Genomic DNA, 17,176 nt, shown 5'->3' with positions numbered 1-17,176 from the left:
AGAGACTAAATTATTACATGGCCGGGCAATAGGGATGTTTTTAACTTTACTTCCATCCTCTTAGAATATCTGCTGGTAACAATAGCACTGCATTTTAGAAAAGTCCATGACAAACCTGTAATTGATACTGTCTACGGTCTCAAATATAACCACAACACTCATGATAATCTGAAAGTCTGTCGAGAGACCTTCTCTTGAATTATAACTCAGAGGTCAGACCCATTACTAATGAGAGGAATTTTTAGATACTTGAAAGACAAACCATCAAACACAACCCCGACACCCTGCTGAGGCTCCTTTAAATGCCAGGCGGCGACTCGCTTCTCTGTGACCACTGCTCTTTGACACATCAAGTAAATCTCTGACCTTCCTCTCTCTGCACTTCAAATACTTCTGAGATGCTAAAATGTCCATTTCCTAGAGGAACTACGAAGTGTGTGTGTGTGTGTGTGTGTGTGTGTGTGTGTGTGTGTGTGTGTGTGTGTGTGTGTGTGTGTGTGTGTGTGTGTGTGTGTGTGTGTGTGTGTGTGTGTGTGTGTGTGTGTGTGTGTGTGTGTGTGTGTGTGTGTGTGTACAGGGAGGCAGAGGAAGGAAGGCTGGAGCCGAGATTAAGGTCTGTACAACTAACTGGTAACACAACGGCACTCAGTTGCTCAGCTTCCCATTTGAAGAGACGGAACCATCTGTGTGCCACAGGATCTGTTTCCAGGAGATAACGTCTTTTTATAATTTCACAAACACTGTACACAGAGAGAGAGAGAGACATGCCTTCCTTCCCAATCTCTGCATGCATGCTTCTGTGTTGCAGCACTTCCCTAGTCGTCCATAAAGGACCGCTTTAGAGTAGAGGCCTTAATAACTTCAGTCTGTGTTCCTGTGTGCGTGTTTGCTCCACGCCTGTGATAAAGGCCTTGGTGTGGGGCAAAGGGAAAGGGAGGGATTCATTATATCGGGTAGCGGCGGCGATATGAACTTCCTATTTTCTCTGTTGGCCTGTCCGTTTGGTTTGATTAAAATTTAGTTTAACGCTTCTGTAGATTAGCCCAGCTGCTTCCTCTGTCTGACTCTGATTTGAACACACTTCCCACCGTGAGACAGAGGGAGTGGGAGGTGAGAGGGCACTGCTGAGAGAATTGGACAAGGCAGAGAGGAGGGTCAAAAGAAGGTCAGAGGTCAGTGAGGAAGTGAAAGGTGAGGAGGGAGAGCGGGAGGTGAAATAGGCACAAGACACGGAAGGGAGGAGGAGGAAGTGCCTTTTTTTCTATAGCTACCAGCAATTCAGCTATACTTTACATGTGAATTCATCAATGTTGTGACATGTTTTTCCTTTTGCATTCAGGATTGAGCATTTCTGAGCACTGGAAATGTGCCTCTCTTTTGCAAATGCATAATTGAGGGTGCAATTTGTCAGAGCTGTATGTGCTGAACTAATTTTAGTAAAATGAAGAATCAATTCAAAACATAATTTCCATAAATGCTCAGCAATAAATGTTAAGTTTTCATCCTTGAATGCCACATATAAGGTAGTGAGGATAAATTCCCCTGCTCGGCATACAGGGAAATGTGGAGAAAAGATGGAGACCTGATCATTCCAGTGGATGCAAAACAGAGTAATGACCATCCTCGCAGGGAATACATGATGAGCGTGTATTTGTTGGTGTGCTTGTTATTTTTCTTGAGAATCTGAGAGGATATGGGGACATGCCGGGAAGCGAACGTGGAAAATAGAGGAAGAGTGATATTTCACACACACTCACACACTTTGGGTTTTACTTGGCCTCCACCCTCTGCTCTGCTCCCACGCTGTGGCGTCAGCAGGTCAGCCATCCAGTGAGTGTGTTTCTCATTCCATCATATGTTGGGAAGCTGTTTGCTCCTTCGCTCTAGTCTCTGACATTCTCCATCTCCCCAGAGAGGCTGGGCAGCCTTGTCACAGTAATGTCAAACACATGTGGAACAGACCAGGGCAGACCAGAACACACACACACACACACACATACACAGGACAGAAGACAGAGCAGGAGGCGGCCATAACCACACTTATCTTTCCAACTGTGTAATAGGATAAACAACAGTAAAAACCATAGAGATTCAACACCGGGTACGCCCCTTCATCACTTCTAGGTTACTCACTTACCCCCATATCACACAGTTACACACATTTACACACTGATCTTATTAAACTCACTTTAACTATACAATAAGTACACTTATAGAGGCTGGTATTCATTTGTCATCCTGAACAAACCCAAAAACTATTAACAAAAGTCAAACAACCTTCATAACGAGTTGCTGTCTTCACTTTAACAAACATCCTAATTTAGTGGACAGTCTTTTTGTGCTCCTATCATGAACACACACACACAATCAAAGGGGGTCAATGGTAAGACTAATATAACCAACAATTATGGCTCCCTCACTTTCTGCAGTTCTCATCTTACTGGAGATATTTGTTCTCTGATACACAAACTTAACAGAGGATTTAATTCCTTTTTTTTCTTCATTCCCTCTTATTTTCAAAGTATCTTTATCTATTAAAGTCTAATGTTCTGGCCCTGGAAGTAAAAACCTGTGCAACTGCCTACAATCAGTGGATCTTAGAAAAAGATAGTCCGAGTGGTTCTTAAATCAGTCACAAATAAATAAATGCTGATAAACACTTTGAATTGAGGGATGAATCATATTTGCACATGTCAAAAGGGACAAATATGAGCGAGACAAATCACCTTGTTTTGAGGCATCTGGTGCACTCTATGTACAATAACACAGTTGTAGAGATTAGGCTCACCACTTAATATAACATGAACACACAAACATAAACACAAGTAGGCTGCACACATTGACACTGTGCAGCTTTGTGTCATTGCCAGATCTTAAAAACACCCTGGTGTAAAAGGAAAAGTTGTACAGCAATGGTTTCCAACTTGGGGATATGTTTGTGATTGACTGAATAGAAAGCAGAAGAAGAAAATAAATGTTCTGCTTTAAAAAAAAACTACTCTTTTTCTCTTACCTGTATAATTTAATATCTTTCTCTTTCACAAACTAATGCGTGTACAAGTAGATACTGCCCCTTATTAAGGGGTCACCTGATATGAGATAAAAAACTATATCCATTGGTTGACTTTCAGGAGGGCTGTGCGTACACAGACACATAAACACACACACACACACAGACACACACACACACATGCACACACACACAGGCCAGATGTCTTCGGCTTGTGTCAACCGCTTGGCTTGTCTTGTTTGTGATGGCCCAGGTGTCTGTGTTGTGCTGACCACCTGACTGGCTCGCTGTGGGCTCGCAGCTCCCACCCACCCGAGGCCATCTGCTCTCCTCATTAATGAGGAGACAGCCAGTTTCACCTGCACTGCCCGCATTTAAATCACAATAATTACCAAACACGCACACAAGGAGCCCATGCAATGAGCCCACACACTAACACAGTAAACACCTAAGCAGTACAAAGAGCCTTCGGCATCAAGTCCAGGTATCAAACGAGTGGCGTCACACAGAGATGATGAACAGCACTGACTTTCACCAGCTCCTGATAAACTTGTTAACATTTGCACCCGCTAGAAAGGGTACAAACATGATTGGGCCTTTGATACCTTGATGGTAAAACATAAGATATGATGTGGCTGAAATAGCAGCAATGAATTACAGAATAATGTCAGAAGAAAGAGAAATCCCTCCGTGATGAATGGCAGTGAAGTATATATCGCTTCTTTTCGTCATTAAATAGCAGACTTTATGCGGACTCTCCACTGGCCTGTGAATTAGCCTGCTGCCGTTTCTTTTAAAGCCCTGTGGTATGTTTCCTTCTGCATATGAAACAGAGGACGTCCCATCAATGCACCTGTGGTAGATGGGAACTGAATAAACACTCGGCATGCTGGGGTCATAATGAATGGCCTGCCTTTTAAGAGAGCTACTTAATGATGAAGTGGGGACATCGGCTTTAGCAAGCGGCTGGCCGGGCCCAGCTAAGCGATGGGGCGGCCGCCGCTAGAAGATGCCGGAGACGCTCGCTTGGTGGTGATGGAGGTATAATGTGCGGTGAGGCAGGGTGTCTGCACTGCGGTTTCACCCCTGCAACCTCCCATCTATTGTTCAAGACTATTATCAACTGTTCAATTATTCAGATGATATTTACCAGGGCCAATTATACAGGGCCGTGTCCTGCAGAGAAAATGGCCTGAGTGTTTTACTGTTGCACTCACAGGCAGAGGAGCATGCTGCTTAAGGCTGTTCAAGTGGGGGTAGAAACCTTTGGCTGATCTTGTTTCTTCTCAGGGAGTGTCCCTACAGTCACAAAGGCTCACTAGATATTATCTACCATGATTTCAGCTTTTTCAATCCCCTTGCGGTTGTGTTTCATTTCTTGGGTTTCCGTAGTACTCCTGTTCAACACTTCCTCTACCTCCTCCTTTAATGTCTCCACAAGTTGGTACAGTAATAAAAACACCCTGCACTCTCCAGAAAGGATTGCTCTTCTTTTTGTTCCCACAAAAGGGGACACCGGTGATGCACCACAGTATCATTACAAAAGGTGGGGGTTGTAATCGGAGGCACCATGGAGTTCAGGTCAGTGTAAATGTCTAAGTGTATCCCTTCACACCTATCGCCTCCATTCAGTCCGGGAGGACTCCAAGTTCATAGAGACCAAAGATATCACTTTGATGTGCAGCACAGACTGATGCGCAAACAACTCATGAACCCTCTCCAGTCTCTGTCTCTGCCTCCGCCTCAGCTCTTTCACCACGTTTCGCTCAAGAGACAAAAAAGCAAATGCAAGGAGATAAGCGGATATCTTGGTTATGATAATTATGATATAATAACTAATATCAGACTCACTTTTAGATGTCCATTCTACTCTGCTCTTCAGTTTGCATGTCCCAATATACCTTCCATATTACAAGCAACAATTAAATAATAATAAGACATTTTCTTTTTCAATATCTTCCACTATACATCTTAAACCCTTTGAATGCATATTAATATGTAGAATTCTTAAATTAATATAGATATATTCACAGAAATAAAGGATAAATACAGCAAAGGGGCAATTAAAATAAATAGACCTATGAACGGTAGCCTGTTTTTTCTTCATCTTTACATTAACACGCCGCTCTAACAGCTACAATCATGTTGACCAGAATGTGAAAGTTTAAACTTGAGATATTTCAGCCGTATACGCCTTTGAATGTGACACACTCCTTCCATTGTATCAAATGTTCCTAGTGCATTAAGACCTTGTGTATTTCAACACAATTCTCACAAATAACTAAATAAATGTTTTCATTGATTTGCTTCAACAGTTTGCAGGTTGTACTTACTTGGTGAAGGTCGAGGTCAAGCTGAGATAATTGTAGCGGTGATCATCAACATCAGATAGCTTCTAAAACAGGTTTTATATCATCTCAATCCTCATTATTTGGGATAAATGATAAAGCCTTGGCTAGATAGTGCAGGAATAGTTGCTAGATTGTTCGGATGTTATTCCTTTTTTGTTTGTTTTTCTAAATATTGAGAGGAAAGAGACAGCAGCCACAGTCTAACACATTCACACAAATGTGTAACTTTCCTTTGGGAGGTCAAACGGGGCTTTGACTTTCCAGGTATAATAAATTATGAGGTATTTCTCTCGCCAAGTCTCTTGGATCCTTAAGCACATTGATGTCTTTGGTTTTGGAGGAACTGTGTGTGTTTTATAGCAAACAGCTTCTTGTGTTGACGGTGAAAAAGAAAAAAAATCACAACTTGTCCCAGTCATGTAAATCCGCTCTCGTGCTCATTTGAACCACCCCACATTGAGGAAGGGAAAAAAATCATATGAACAAAAAATATACTTTCAACTGACAAAACGTGCTTTCGTTATTGAGCAGCCACAAGTATAACCGGGTTTCTACTTTGTCCACAAATCCTCGCGTCTCCCGTGTAAAAAGCGCAAATGATTAAGATGCGGATCCCGTTGTGTGCAGGGTGCGCCGGTTATTCCTCCCGTGACAACTTTAAACCCCTCTTCTTTAGTTCACAGCCCAGCCACAGTCCGTGGTGTCAGGAACAAGTCTTTATACATCCGATCAATTCTGCTCCTCTTTTCTTGAAAAACAACACCGCTTCTCTCCGGCCACAGAGCGGCTCCTCTCCTACCGCGCTTCTCTGTGCGGTTCTGCTCCTCCGCCGCCGACGCGCCGATCCGCCGCCGACCTGTCTTCGGATGGTTGTTTGAACGAGAACCACTTCTCCCGCATAAAACACGCACAGTCAGCTGAACATAATTGACTGTTTCTTGTCCCGTCAATTCACAATTGTGGGGGTTTGCAGACTTGTTTTGTCTTCACTGATGAACGGAGCTCACGAGCTCACTGTACGCAGTAACCGCGGCTCTCTCCTCCTCCTCCTATCTCATCTGGAGCTCCTAACCTCTCTCTCTCTCTCTCTCTCTCTCTCTCTCTCTCTCTCTCTCTCTCTCTCTCTCTCTCTCTCTCTCTCTCTCTCTCTCTCTCTCTCTCTCTCTCTCTCTCTCTCTCTCTCTCTCTCTCTCTCTCTCTCTCTCTCTCTCCATCAGAGGCGCGAGCTGGCAGCTCTGCACAGGAATCCTTTCCAAATTGAAGCTCATCCAAATTGTAGCCTACAAATAACCCATATTAGAAACACAATTACGCCATTGTAGGCTAATATATTGCAAAATATTACAAGACGATATTTCTTACACTTGAATATATATATTTTTTTTTTATTTGACAATGAAATGCATTGAAAAATATATAAATAATAAGAATGATACGCATGTATGACTTGAAGAGGGCAGCGTAAAACTAATTATTTCAGATGCTACCACAGTGGTGAAATCAGAGAGCTGAGAGAATGACAACTGTCTGAGTCCCGCTGTCTGCCCGTGGGGGCCGCTGTTTCCTCATAACAGGACAACACGGTTGAGTTCACGAGACTGTGCTCTCCGTGTTGCAAGAACAGATTTTAAAGAACTGAACTAAAACTAAATAATATATCTGTCTGCATGTGAACACGAGCCAGTGAATGCAAAGCTTGTAACACTTATTGTTGTCATTGTGTTGTATTGTCATCGTCAGCTGGTGGATTGCTGTGAAGATGGACGGACTAAATAGTATTGTTATCACTGCCATATTGTTTCTTTTGTGTCACTATTTTTTTATGCTTCTGTGTTGCTTTAAAAAAATTACAACCTGATAATGAGTAGTTGTCCTACTGTGTATAGCATCTATTACTAACTTATATATTTACATTTTAAATATTGCTGCATGTTTATATCCTATTTAATAGGAAGTTTCAAGGTTTTATATTCATTTAAAGATGCATATCTTGTCTAGGATACTGAAGATTAAGCTGCAAATTATATTTGGATAAATTAATTAATCATGAAACTAAACATATTCGAAAAATACAGAAAAATACCGAATGTTTTCAGAGACAAGTTCAGTTTGCCTGAGCAGTATTAACTAAGAATGTTAGAAAACAGAAGAAAGCAGCAAACTCTTGCACTTCATTCAAGACCGAGAAAAATATTAGAAAAACAATTGTGTCAATCAACGTATTAATTGACTAATCATTTGAGCCTTAATATAAATGACAAATACACTTTTGGCTGAATTTGGTGCATTTACAGTAATGTTTATGAATTTAAAACAACTATGAATAAATACAGAAATATATCAGATAAGCAGACATAATTACTCAGAGAGACTGAGAAAAGGTACTTCTAGTTCCCATAGTGAGAATCCTCCACCTGTCCACACTGGGTGTTACTCCCTTTGCCTCACCCACCTGGCCTCTCTCTCCCTATGCCGGACACATACACCCACACACACATACACACACGCACACACACACACACACACACACACACACACACACACACACACACACACACACACACACAGAGCCGTAGAGGGGGACAGAAGACAAAGCTGACACCCTTCTGACCTCTCCTGTGTCTACAGAACAAACAGGACCAGCTTGTAAAGTACACACAGACAGCTGTTCTGCCCCGACTGCAGTCTCACCAGCCTCACCAGCCCCCGACACAAACGCTGCCTTTATATGGAGCCAGGAGGACTTTTCAAAAACTGCTCCAGTCCTGATTAAATAATTTGAACAAGCAAGCAGGGGGAAGCCCCACAGCTCTTTGATTGCAACTTTTCAAACCCCCGCCGGCCCATGTAAAGGAATAGTTTCAGGTAACCTCAGGTCCAGTGGCAGTGTTTTAATTCACACCACAATATGCCAACTTACTGTAAGTCTGTAGCTGTAAACATGGTCATACACACACACACACACACACACACACACACACACACACACACACAGTGAAACCCACTAACATTACACTCATAAAAAGATGCAAAGACCATAACAAGGCTCTGTGTAGAGTACCACGGTCGAAGTACAATTGTCAAGGAGATGGACGGAGTGTTTATGAAACTCACTCTCTATATTTCTCTCTTTCAGAGTTATGACCTTAGGGGGCTGTGTACACATGCAGCAATGTGTGTGTGTGTGTGTGTGTGTGTGTGCATCTCAGGATGTTACTGTAGGTGGCTTATTTGTATCCCATGCAGAATACTGAAAAGGGAAGAGGTATGTGTGTGTGTGTGTGTGTGTGTGTGTGTGTGTGTGTGTGTGTGTGTGTGTGTGTGTGTGTGGCCTTGAGTGACAGAAAGGTTGGCGATGGGGGTTGCATCCAAAGAAAGGATTCCTGTCAAGGTGACAGCTCTAAGATTGACAGGATGCTATTCTCCTCGGGAACGGCGTCAGTCAACCTGTCAGCCTCCCTGTTCGACAGCCTCTCACTCCTCTTAATTTGGCCTTTTGTTGAGCGGTCACTGGGTTAGCTCTGACACTCCATGTGGCCGGCCTGATAAACTGCACAATGAAACACACGCACGCAAGGTGGGAACTTGCTTCGATGAACCCTCAGCGCCATAAAATTGTGACTGGAAATCCCTTTGACGGTATTAATGGCGAAAACGGCTTTGTTTCCCCCTTTCTTTCGATCCACTATCTCTCTGTCACCTCACAAACACATGCTGTGGACTCTGTTATGTCGACAGCATCTCCTGGATGGTTGAAGAACTAGATTTGGTCATTGTGCTGGTATGGAAATGACCATTTATCTCCCTCTCTTTCTGTGTATGTGTGTGTGTGTGTGTGTGTGTCTCAGAGTAAAGGCAAGAGAGAAGTTTGCAGCATTTCCTCCACTCACACATTGTAAATCCGTTCCTTTAGCGGCAGTCACAGGCTAGTGTGTTGACAGGAGATAAGGCCCTGAGCGCGAGACCCATTGTGTTCCTGCGCTCTTCTCGCTTCTCCTATCCTCTCCTCTCTCGTGCACTTTCAACAGACCACACTTTTATGGGGCTGCCATTAAAGTCACTATTGTAGGTTGCAGGCAGCCATAGAGAGAGAGAGAGAGAGAGAACTCAATTGGTCAAAGCAGAAACAAAAGTTGTAAATGTTATGCTGATAGAAACTCTGATGAAAAACAATTATTGGGTTTGTGTTGAGAGATCTCCCTTTGAGTCACACAGACTTCCCTCCGTTGATGTGCTTCAGAGGATGTTGTTCTCTCACTTTGTATGTTAATATCTTTAATATGTGCATGTCCTCAAGCTGCTCCATAATGTTGTGAAAGAGGATGAGACACACAGAGAGAGAGAGAGTGCGCGAGAGAGAGAGAGAGAGTCTATCTGTGATACGGCACAGTGTAACGGATCATTGACCCACCCACTCAAGCACATACGCTGGAATGCTGCTTTTACAAATTGCACCCATAGACCCCCTGACATTTTGTTTGCAATCGAGCAGCAAAGTGTTGGGTTGTTTGAATCATCCAGACATGATGTGAATTTAAAATTCAATCCATTCTTTGGATACAATAATGTCCTTTGAAATACATTACTTCCAGGGTTGTTTTCTGCCACAAAACAACTCTAATAAGAGCAATACACAATGCATTACTGTGGCTGTTCTGGACTGTTCTTTTCCTGTTCCATGTACTTAGATAGTAGAACAGTAGATATATATACAAAAAAAGATACTTCCTCAATTGTACGTTCATAGTTCTACTGACTAATCAGGAAACAGGAGGTGAAAAGTGTGAGACACTTTGATGAGGTCATGTGTATCTGCAGGGGGACCTTTATATGTGTGTGGCCTTTAACTTCTACATGCATACAGGTACAGAAAGTGAATGCATCTGTGGGTTTTCTTCGGCCAGACTACCAGGCTGAGTTAGATCGGCGGCTGGGGTCACAGCTGACGGACAGATGTGCAAACTGAAAAAAGAGGAAGCGACACCTGATTATATCAAGTGTTGACTCAAGAACAGGATATGCAGCCTGAGAGAGAGGCAACACATGCAGTTAAAAACAATCCACAGTCTGCAGGTGAATATGCCCTCATACACTGAGAAAGTCACTGCTATATATATATTTTTTTCACAAGAGACCATATGTGTGAGTATGTGAATATGCGCTTGTGTGAGTGTGCGTTTGTGCGTGTGCAGACAGTTGGTGGTGCTGGTACTGGAGATAGAGAGTAGAGGGGGATGAGGCACTGCATCATGTTGTGAACATCTGTTCCTCATAGAAACCACAAAGCTGGTACTGAGGAAACAGAGAGGATAACTTCTCTCTCTCACACACACACAAACACACACACACGCCTCATCACCTTGCCTCTCCTCCCACACAGACCTCTCACTTTTTTACATTCCTTATCATCCAAATATATCTTTCTCACATTTTTTTAGGATATCTGCCACATGTATTTGCTTGTATTTGTGGCAGTGATACGGTGATGCAATCGTTAAGCAATGGCTCAGTGATCAAATTAAATTTTTCGTAAATATGTTGATACAAAATGTGTCTAATTTGTGTAAAGTCATTCTGGCTGTGATAACATTGTTTATCGGCTTAACAGCTGAGATATGGTGACAGGGCAAACTGCAAGACAATCCAACCCACAGAAAGGGTATGAAAAGAATATGAAAATGGTCAAATCTTGTACAGAAGCATAACAACGTGAGTTCACATACAATATGGGAGGCAGCGAACTTCAAGTTCACAAGATACATCAGATTAAAAAAAGTATGACGATTAAAAGGACACTGGTACAGAAATCAACTTGATCTTACAATGAATTTTAGGGAAGGTTGTGTACTTTATCTCCACTTGTGAGAAAAAAAACCCTGTAAAGAATAGCCTATTCATAGCCGATACAGGATTAGGATTGGCAAAAAATTATAAAGTCTATGATACAGCAGACATGAGCCAAGGCTTTGTCAGGGATTCTGCACCTTTTCCCTCAAAGTCCCTTGATTTAGTCCTTTCTCCTTTTCTTCCTCTCTCCATCTCTCTCATTGCCTTCCTCCCTCTATATCTGGGCTCACTGTGAGGGCGTGCTAGTGCTGGGTGGCAGTTCCTTATTGTAGAGTGTCTATATGAGTGTGTGTGTGTGTGTGTGTGTGTGTGTCTGTATGCTGTGCGCGGCTGATAAGACCCAGGGAGAAGAGCCAGCGTGCCGACATATTCTTGCCACCACGGTTATCGCCCGTCGCAGCTGTGCCTGAGCTCTGCGACATCTGCTCCCTCACAGGAAGCCTATGCTGCAGCTCACAACACCTCTCTCACACACACACACACACACACACACACACACACACACACACACACACACAAACACACACATTACTGACTCTTTTACATATAGTGTGAACATTTCGCCGGAAAATCACACACATACACACACACATACACACACACATAGAAGTTACTAACATCAGGTGAACTACTTGAGACAAAAAGATGTGTCTACAGTTCACATTGACACATTTTGATTTCCTCAGTGTATGCATTTGTTTGTGTTTATATGTGTGTGTGTGTGTGTGTGTGTGTGTGTGTGTGTGCGAGAGAGGGACGAATACGCTGGAGCACTGACACCACAGTTCTACTGGGTTTTTATCACAGAATTACATGGGGGATGCTTATGACTAAGCCTAATTATAGAGGTCTTATCGCTACAACGTTCACAAAGCTCATTACTGCCAAGAGACGGCAGGCGCTGCAGGTAATTCACTACGTTGGGTATTAGTCCTTGCTCTGGCTTACAGTTTCTACATATTTATAGTCTATAAAATCGGGCCTTTAATGTCTGATTCTTAATGCATCTCTCTTTCCCCGAACCTTTTGCTGGATGAAGTGAAGGTTTTCTTTTTTTCACCTAGCTCAGTGGGGTAAGAGGGCCGTCCTGCAACCGCAGGGTTGTGGGTTCGATCCCCGCTCTCCCCATTAGTTGCAAGTCGAAGTGTCCTTGAGCAAGGCACTGAACCCCCAGTTGCTTCCCGGGCGCTTCACCGCAGCCCACTGCTCCTTAATAACTAAGGATGGGTTAAATGCAGAGAACTAATTTCCCCTTGGGGATAAATAAAAGTGTATATTCTATTCTATTCTATTCTAAAGGCACTACTTCACTGTTTCAATGCTTTAAGAATCAATTACGTTTTTTCTTCTCTCTTTTTTTTCCTTGGATGTATTTCAAGTATCGCTCATCTGTAGGTTTTCTCTCTGTCATTCATTCTCTCTGATGCACCCTCATGACCTGCACGAGTCTCAGATGAAGCCATTGAAGCTGAACAGTGAAACTCAAGAATCTAGCTCTGTTCCTTGCAGCTGGATGGGGATGCCCAGAGGAAGACCCCCCACCCACCCCATGCTCCAGGAACCTTTTTGCCTCTCCAGTGCCACGAGACAGACGTGCTCCACTGGGCTTGTTAACAATAATGACAAGTTTATTTGTGCTTGACAGCTCATGTGAAGAACATAATGCGTTACAATAAGAGGATGACGTTGAGAAATATTGCTCCTGGTAACCAATTTGGTCCTGATTCATAATTCAATTTGATCTCAAAAGTGAGTTTGTTTTATAAAAGTATCCAAAATACAGTAAATGCACTGAGAAACAAAGCTGAGAACATTCTACACATAATCACTTCGTGTAAGGAAACCAATTTAGATGATAACATTTGATGTCATTCTAACCTTCAAACCTCAGTTTCAATCATCAAATAACAGGTCTCGTCGCAAGATGAGGAAACCTCACATTGCCCTTACAGCATGCGGCAATAAGTCAACACAAACTGATTATCCGTCAATCACTCCAACTTAATGAGGAGACCTGACAGCTGCGGGACCCTCCATCACTCATCACTGTAACACACTGCCAAAAGATTTCATAAAACAGGTCCTTTAAGATAACAAGCTCCTACCTTCGCTGCATCTGTAGTAGCGTCTGGTTGCCAGGTTCAGATCGAGGCTTCCCGGCTGGAGTCGGTTGCCGGTGTGTTCGTCCCTCAGCTCTCTGTGGCTCACCAGTGTGACCGTGGGGACACGTGGACCAAACGCTGGAGCGGAGGAAGCCCCAGCTCTCAGGTCGGCCTTCTTCTGGCGCTCCAAATGGACTTTGGCGGACATGTTCGGATCTTCAAATCGCCACGGCAAGGGTCTCAACTTTCCAATTCCTTTGCGAGGTGAGGGGCTACACGGTGAGGTGACGCACTGTTCGTGTACAGCACAATATCCAAGCAGTGTAGCAAAGGACAATGAATGCAAACCAACTCTATGAGCTCCAAAATGCTACAAGGCTTTCCTGCTTGACCTTCTTCTCCATATGTTCCTCATAACATCCAGCCAGTTTGCCTTTGAGGTCCCTGTAGATCATTGTATGACCCACTGCCATGCAAGGACAAGGACGTCGCTGTTGTCAAAGCTCCACACAGAGAGAAACAAGAAACAGCCAGTGGTTGCTTCCTCTCCTTCCTTTCACCTCTTAATTAAAGACTGTGATCCTTGTACTATTCCTGGATTCCTCTGGTACTTTTTATTTGCCTCATTGCTGCACACAACTGTGTGTTTGAAAAAAATGCAGGATAGTTGCATATCAATACCCATCAGTAACAGTCTTTGTCCTCAGCTCCTCAGCTCCAATTCTCTGTTGCTCTCCAATTCAGATGTACTTGGCTCATCTCGTGTGTCCTTCTACCTTTCTTTCTTGTTTTCTGTTTATCTGGTCCGTTCTGGGTCTCTCTTCATTCCCTTCCAGCAGAGTGTGTGTGAGAGTGTGTGGGTATGTCAGTGGCAGGTCAGCTTGCCTCGTGGCTCTGGCTGAGGGGCTGTGCTCTCCTCTGAGCCCTCCTCCTGCCCTGTCTGCCACTGCAGCTCAAAGAACAAGTGTGTGTCAGTACGTTACAGTTTGTGTGTGTGTTTCTGCATGTTACCCTGGGGAGGCCAGGCACTACAACTGGCTGCAGTGATAGCAGCAGGAGCAGACAACAGGACCTGGGCCTCTATCTGGGCTTCCGCTGTCAGGAACCAGCTGTGTCTGCGGCCAGCAGCCACTCCTTCCCTCCTTGCAGCCCCTGTTCTAGGTTAACCCCCTTTCCTCTTTCCCAGAATCCTTTGCTTCTGTGCACCTTGCTCCTCAGTGGCTATAATGACACGTGTCCATCCATCTGCCCATGCTTAGCTGTTGTGTGTGTTTAATATAATGAGTAGGGCTGTGAAACGATTAAAATTTTTAATCGGGTTAATCACAGGTTTTTGTGGATTAATCATGATTAATCACATATTACCGATATTCTCGGTATATTTTGTGAGAACATAGAGATTTATGACAAAAGACGGATATATACATTTATACATTCTTCTATAAAATGGTGCTGCAACTCAGCAGTTATTTAGCAGTTTTCTTCCATATGGAACATTAATACATCTTCATCCTAAACAGAATGTTTAACCCTCCTGTTACCTTTCGGGTCAATTTGACCCCATTCAATGTTTAATGTCGGTGTTCTTTGGGGTCAATTTGACCCCAGGCTGTTTTTCACTGTGTCAAACTTATAAGAAATATCAACTGTTTTATATATTTAATGGGCTATTTAGGTAGTCAACAAACAAACATAAAGTACCTCACACTTAAACTTGGGAAACAATATTAATTCTAATAATTTTCTGGAGGTTTTAATTGCTGGGGTCAAATTGACCCCGAGGGTAAAATATGCATATCGTCAAAACAGATCCACCGACGACGCAATTGCCATGGCACTTCACACCGCCCTTTCCCACCTGGAGGGGAGGAACTGTTGTGTGCGAATGCTGGTTGTGGACTACAGCTCAGCGTTCAACACTATTGTTCCCGCCAAGCTCGACACCAAGCTCAGAGGTCTAGGCCTGCACTCTACCATGTGCAGCTGGATACTGGACTTCCTGTCGGGCCACCGCCAGGTGGTGAGGATGGGCAGTACCACCTCAGAGCCGCTGACCCTCAACACGGGAGCCCCTCAGGGATGCGTGTTGAGCCTCTCCTCTACTCCCTGTACACCCACGACTGCACGGCCATGCACAGCTCCAACGTCATCATCAAGTTTGCTGACGACACAACAGTGTTGGGGCTGATCACCGCGACGACGAGACAGCCTACAGGGAGGAGGTTGGATCACTGGTACAGTGGTGCCAGGAGAACAGCCTCGTCCTCAACGTCAAGAAGACCAAGGAGCTGATCGTGGACTACAGGAAGCGGAGAGGAGAGCACACCCCATCTCCATAGACGGAGTTGCAGTAGAGAGGTCAGCAGCTTCAAGTTCCTCGGCGTGCACATCTCCGAGGACCTCACATGGACCACGCACACCACTCACGTGGTGAAAAGGGCCCAACAACGCCTGTATTTCCTTAGGCGACTGAGGAAATTCAACATGGCCCCCGCATCCTCAGAACATTCTACACCAGTACCATCGAGAGTGTTCTGACAGGTTGCATCACCGTCTGGTACGGGAACTGCACCGCCCTGGAGCGTAGGGCACTACAGAGGGTGGTGCGGTCGGCACAGTACATCGTTGGAGGTGAGCTTCCCTCCATCCTGGACATATACACCAAGCGGTGCGTGGCCAGGGCCAAACGGATGATGAAAGACAATAACCACCCGGCCACAAACTGTTCACCCTTCTACCGTCAGGCAGGCGATACCGCAGTATCAAGTGCCGCACAAACAGACTGAGGGACAGCTTCTTCAGTCAGGCCATCAGGCTGCTGAACAAGGACTGAGACCCTCATTAACACTACACACTAGAACATATTCTGTGAATATCTATGGCCATGGTGTATATTTTATTACATTGTTTATATATATATTGTATGTATATACATATATATATATATATAGTCTCAAAAAAGTGTATATTTTATTACATTGTTTTATATATATATATTGTCATGATGTATATTCTATTACATTGTTTTATATATATATTGTTAATACTTTCTTCTTTTTTGTGTGTGGATATTGTATAGTTTATTCTCATTCTTATTCTTTTTTTTAGTCTGCTACTGCTGTCGGGTGTTTTGCACATAAGAATTTCACGAACCGATTATACTTGTATAAAAGGGGATGTGACAATAAAAACTTGAAACTTGAAACTTGAAATATGTTAGTAAATGTAAAGGTAACAGGAGGGTTAACCTCTTCCACTCCACTGAGGATGCCGGCGTCCTTAAGACCCTCCCCTTCCCTTTAAACGGCTTGCTCACGCAGACCACGTCAATAAACATGGGCATGTTTGGTATCCCAGCAAAGAACATATACATTTTCTTTTATTTCGTAATAATTTTTCACAAGAGGAGCCCTAACACACAATGTCTAAAGTCGCGATCAATGCAGCAAATCGGGTCTTGCAACATTTCGACGGAGAAAACGTACAGAATACACTTTCTAAGTAGATGTATTAGCGGAGGTATTAGCGGAAGTACTAGCGGAAGTTAGCAAAGAGCTAGCGGAATCAGAAAAGGTAAAAAGTTTTACAAAAACACTTTTTTTTTGGTGCGCTGTGTCTTCCCTGACAGTAACGTGTTGAAGCCAGGAGACCGCGCTGTCTTTGCCCGGGCCATGAACACGGTGATTTGCTCCGTTTTTGTTTGACTACATTTTATGAGTAACAGTTAGGGGGGTGCTCGTGACTTTTCATGCGCGAAGACCGCGATCGACATATTGAGCACCCCTGCATTAAAACATTGGTGCAAGTGACTTTTTTTCGTCCCGATGTGCGCACACACGCCGGCATCCGAGCTCTGCGGCACGCGA

General features: G+C 43.7%; 1 protein-coding gene across 3 annotated transcripts in view; it reads right to left on the bottom strand.

The window, feature by feature from the left end:
- The window catches only part of cbfa2t3 (CBFA2/RUNX1 partner transcriptional co-repressor 3), a 41,648-nt gene extending 27,441 nt beyond the window's left edge, over positions 1–14,207 (bottom strand). For 2 of the 3 annotated variants that reach the window (XM_056412652.1, XM_056412653.1), the window contains exon 1: positions 13,314–14,207. In XM_056412652.1, the coding sequence (XP_056268627.1) occupies positions 13,314–13,518 (205 nt within the window). In that variant the 5' untranslated portion in view covers positions 13,519–14,207. Of the gene's footprint in view, positions 1–5,343; positions 6,387–13,313 lie in introns of those variants that run through there. The other variant, XM_056412654.1, reaches the window with a different exon arrangement.
- Between the last annotated feature and the right edge of the window lie 2,969 nt (positions 14,208–17,176).

The sequence above is a fragment of the Pseudoliparis swirei genome, chromosome 4 (genome assembly GCF_029220125.1).
Source record: "Pseudoliparis swirei isolate HS2019 ecotype Mariana Trench chromosome 4, NWPU_hadal_v1, whole genome shotgun sequence".
Classification (NCBI taxonomy): Eukaryota; Metazoa; Chordata; class Actinopteri; order Perciformes; family Liparidae; genus Pseudoliparis; species Pseudoliparis swirei.
The sequence above is the reverse complement of the archived record's forward strand: the minus strand, read 5'-3'. Positions and strand labels throughout refer to the sequence as shown.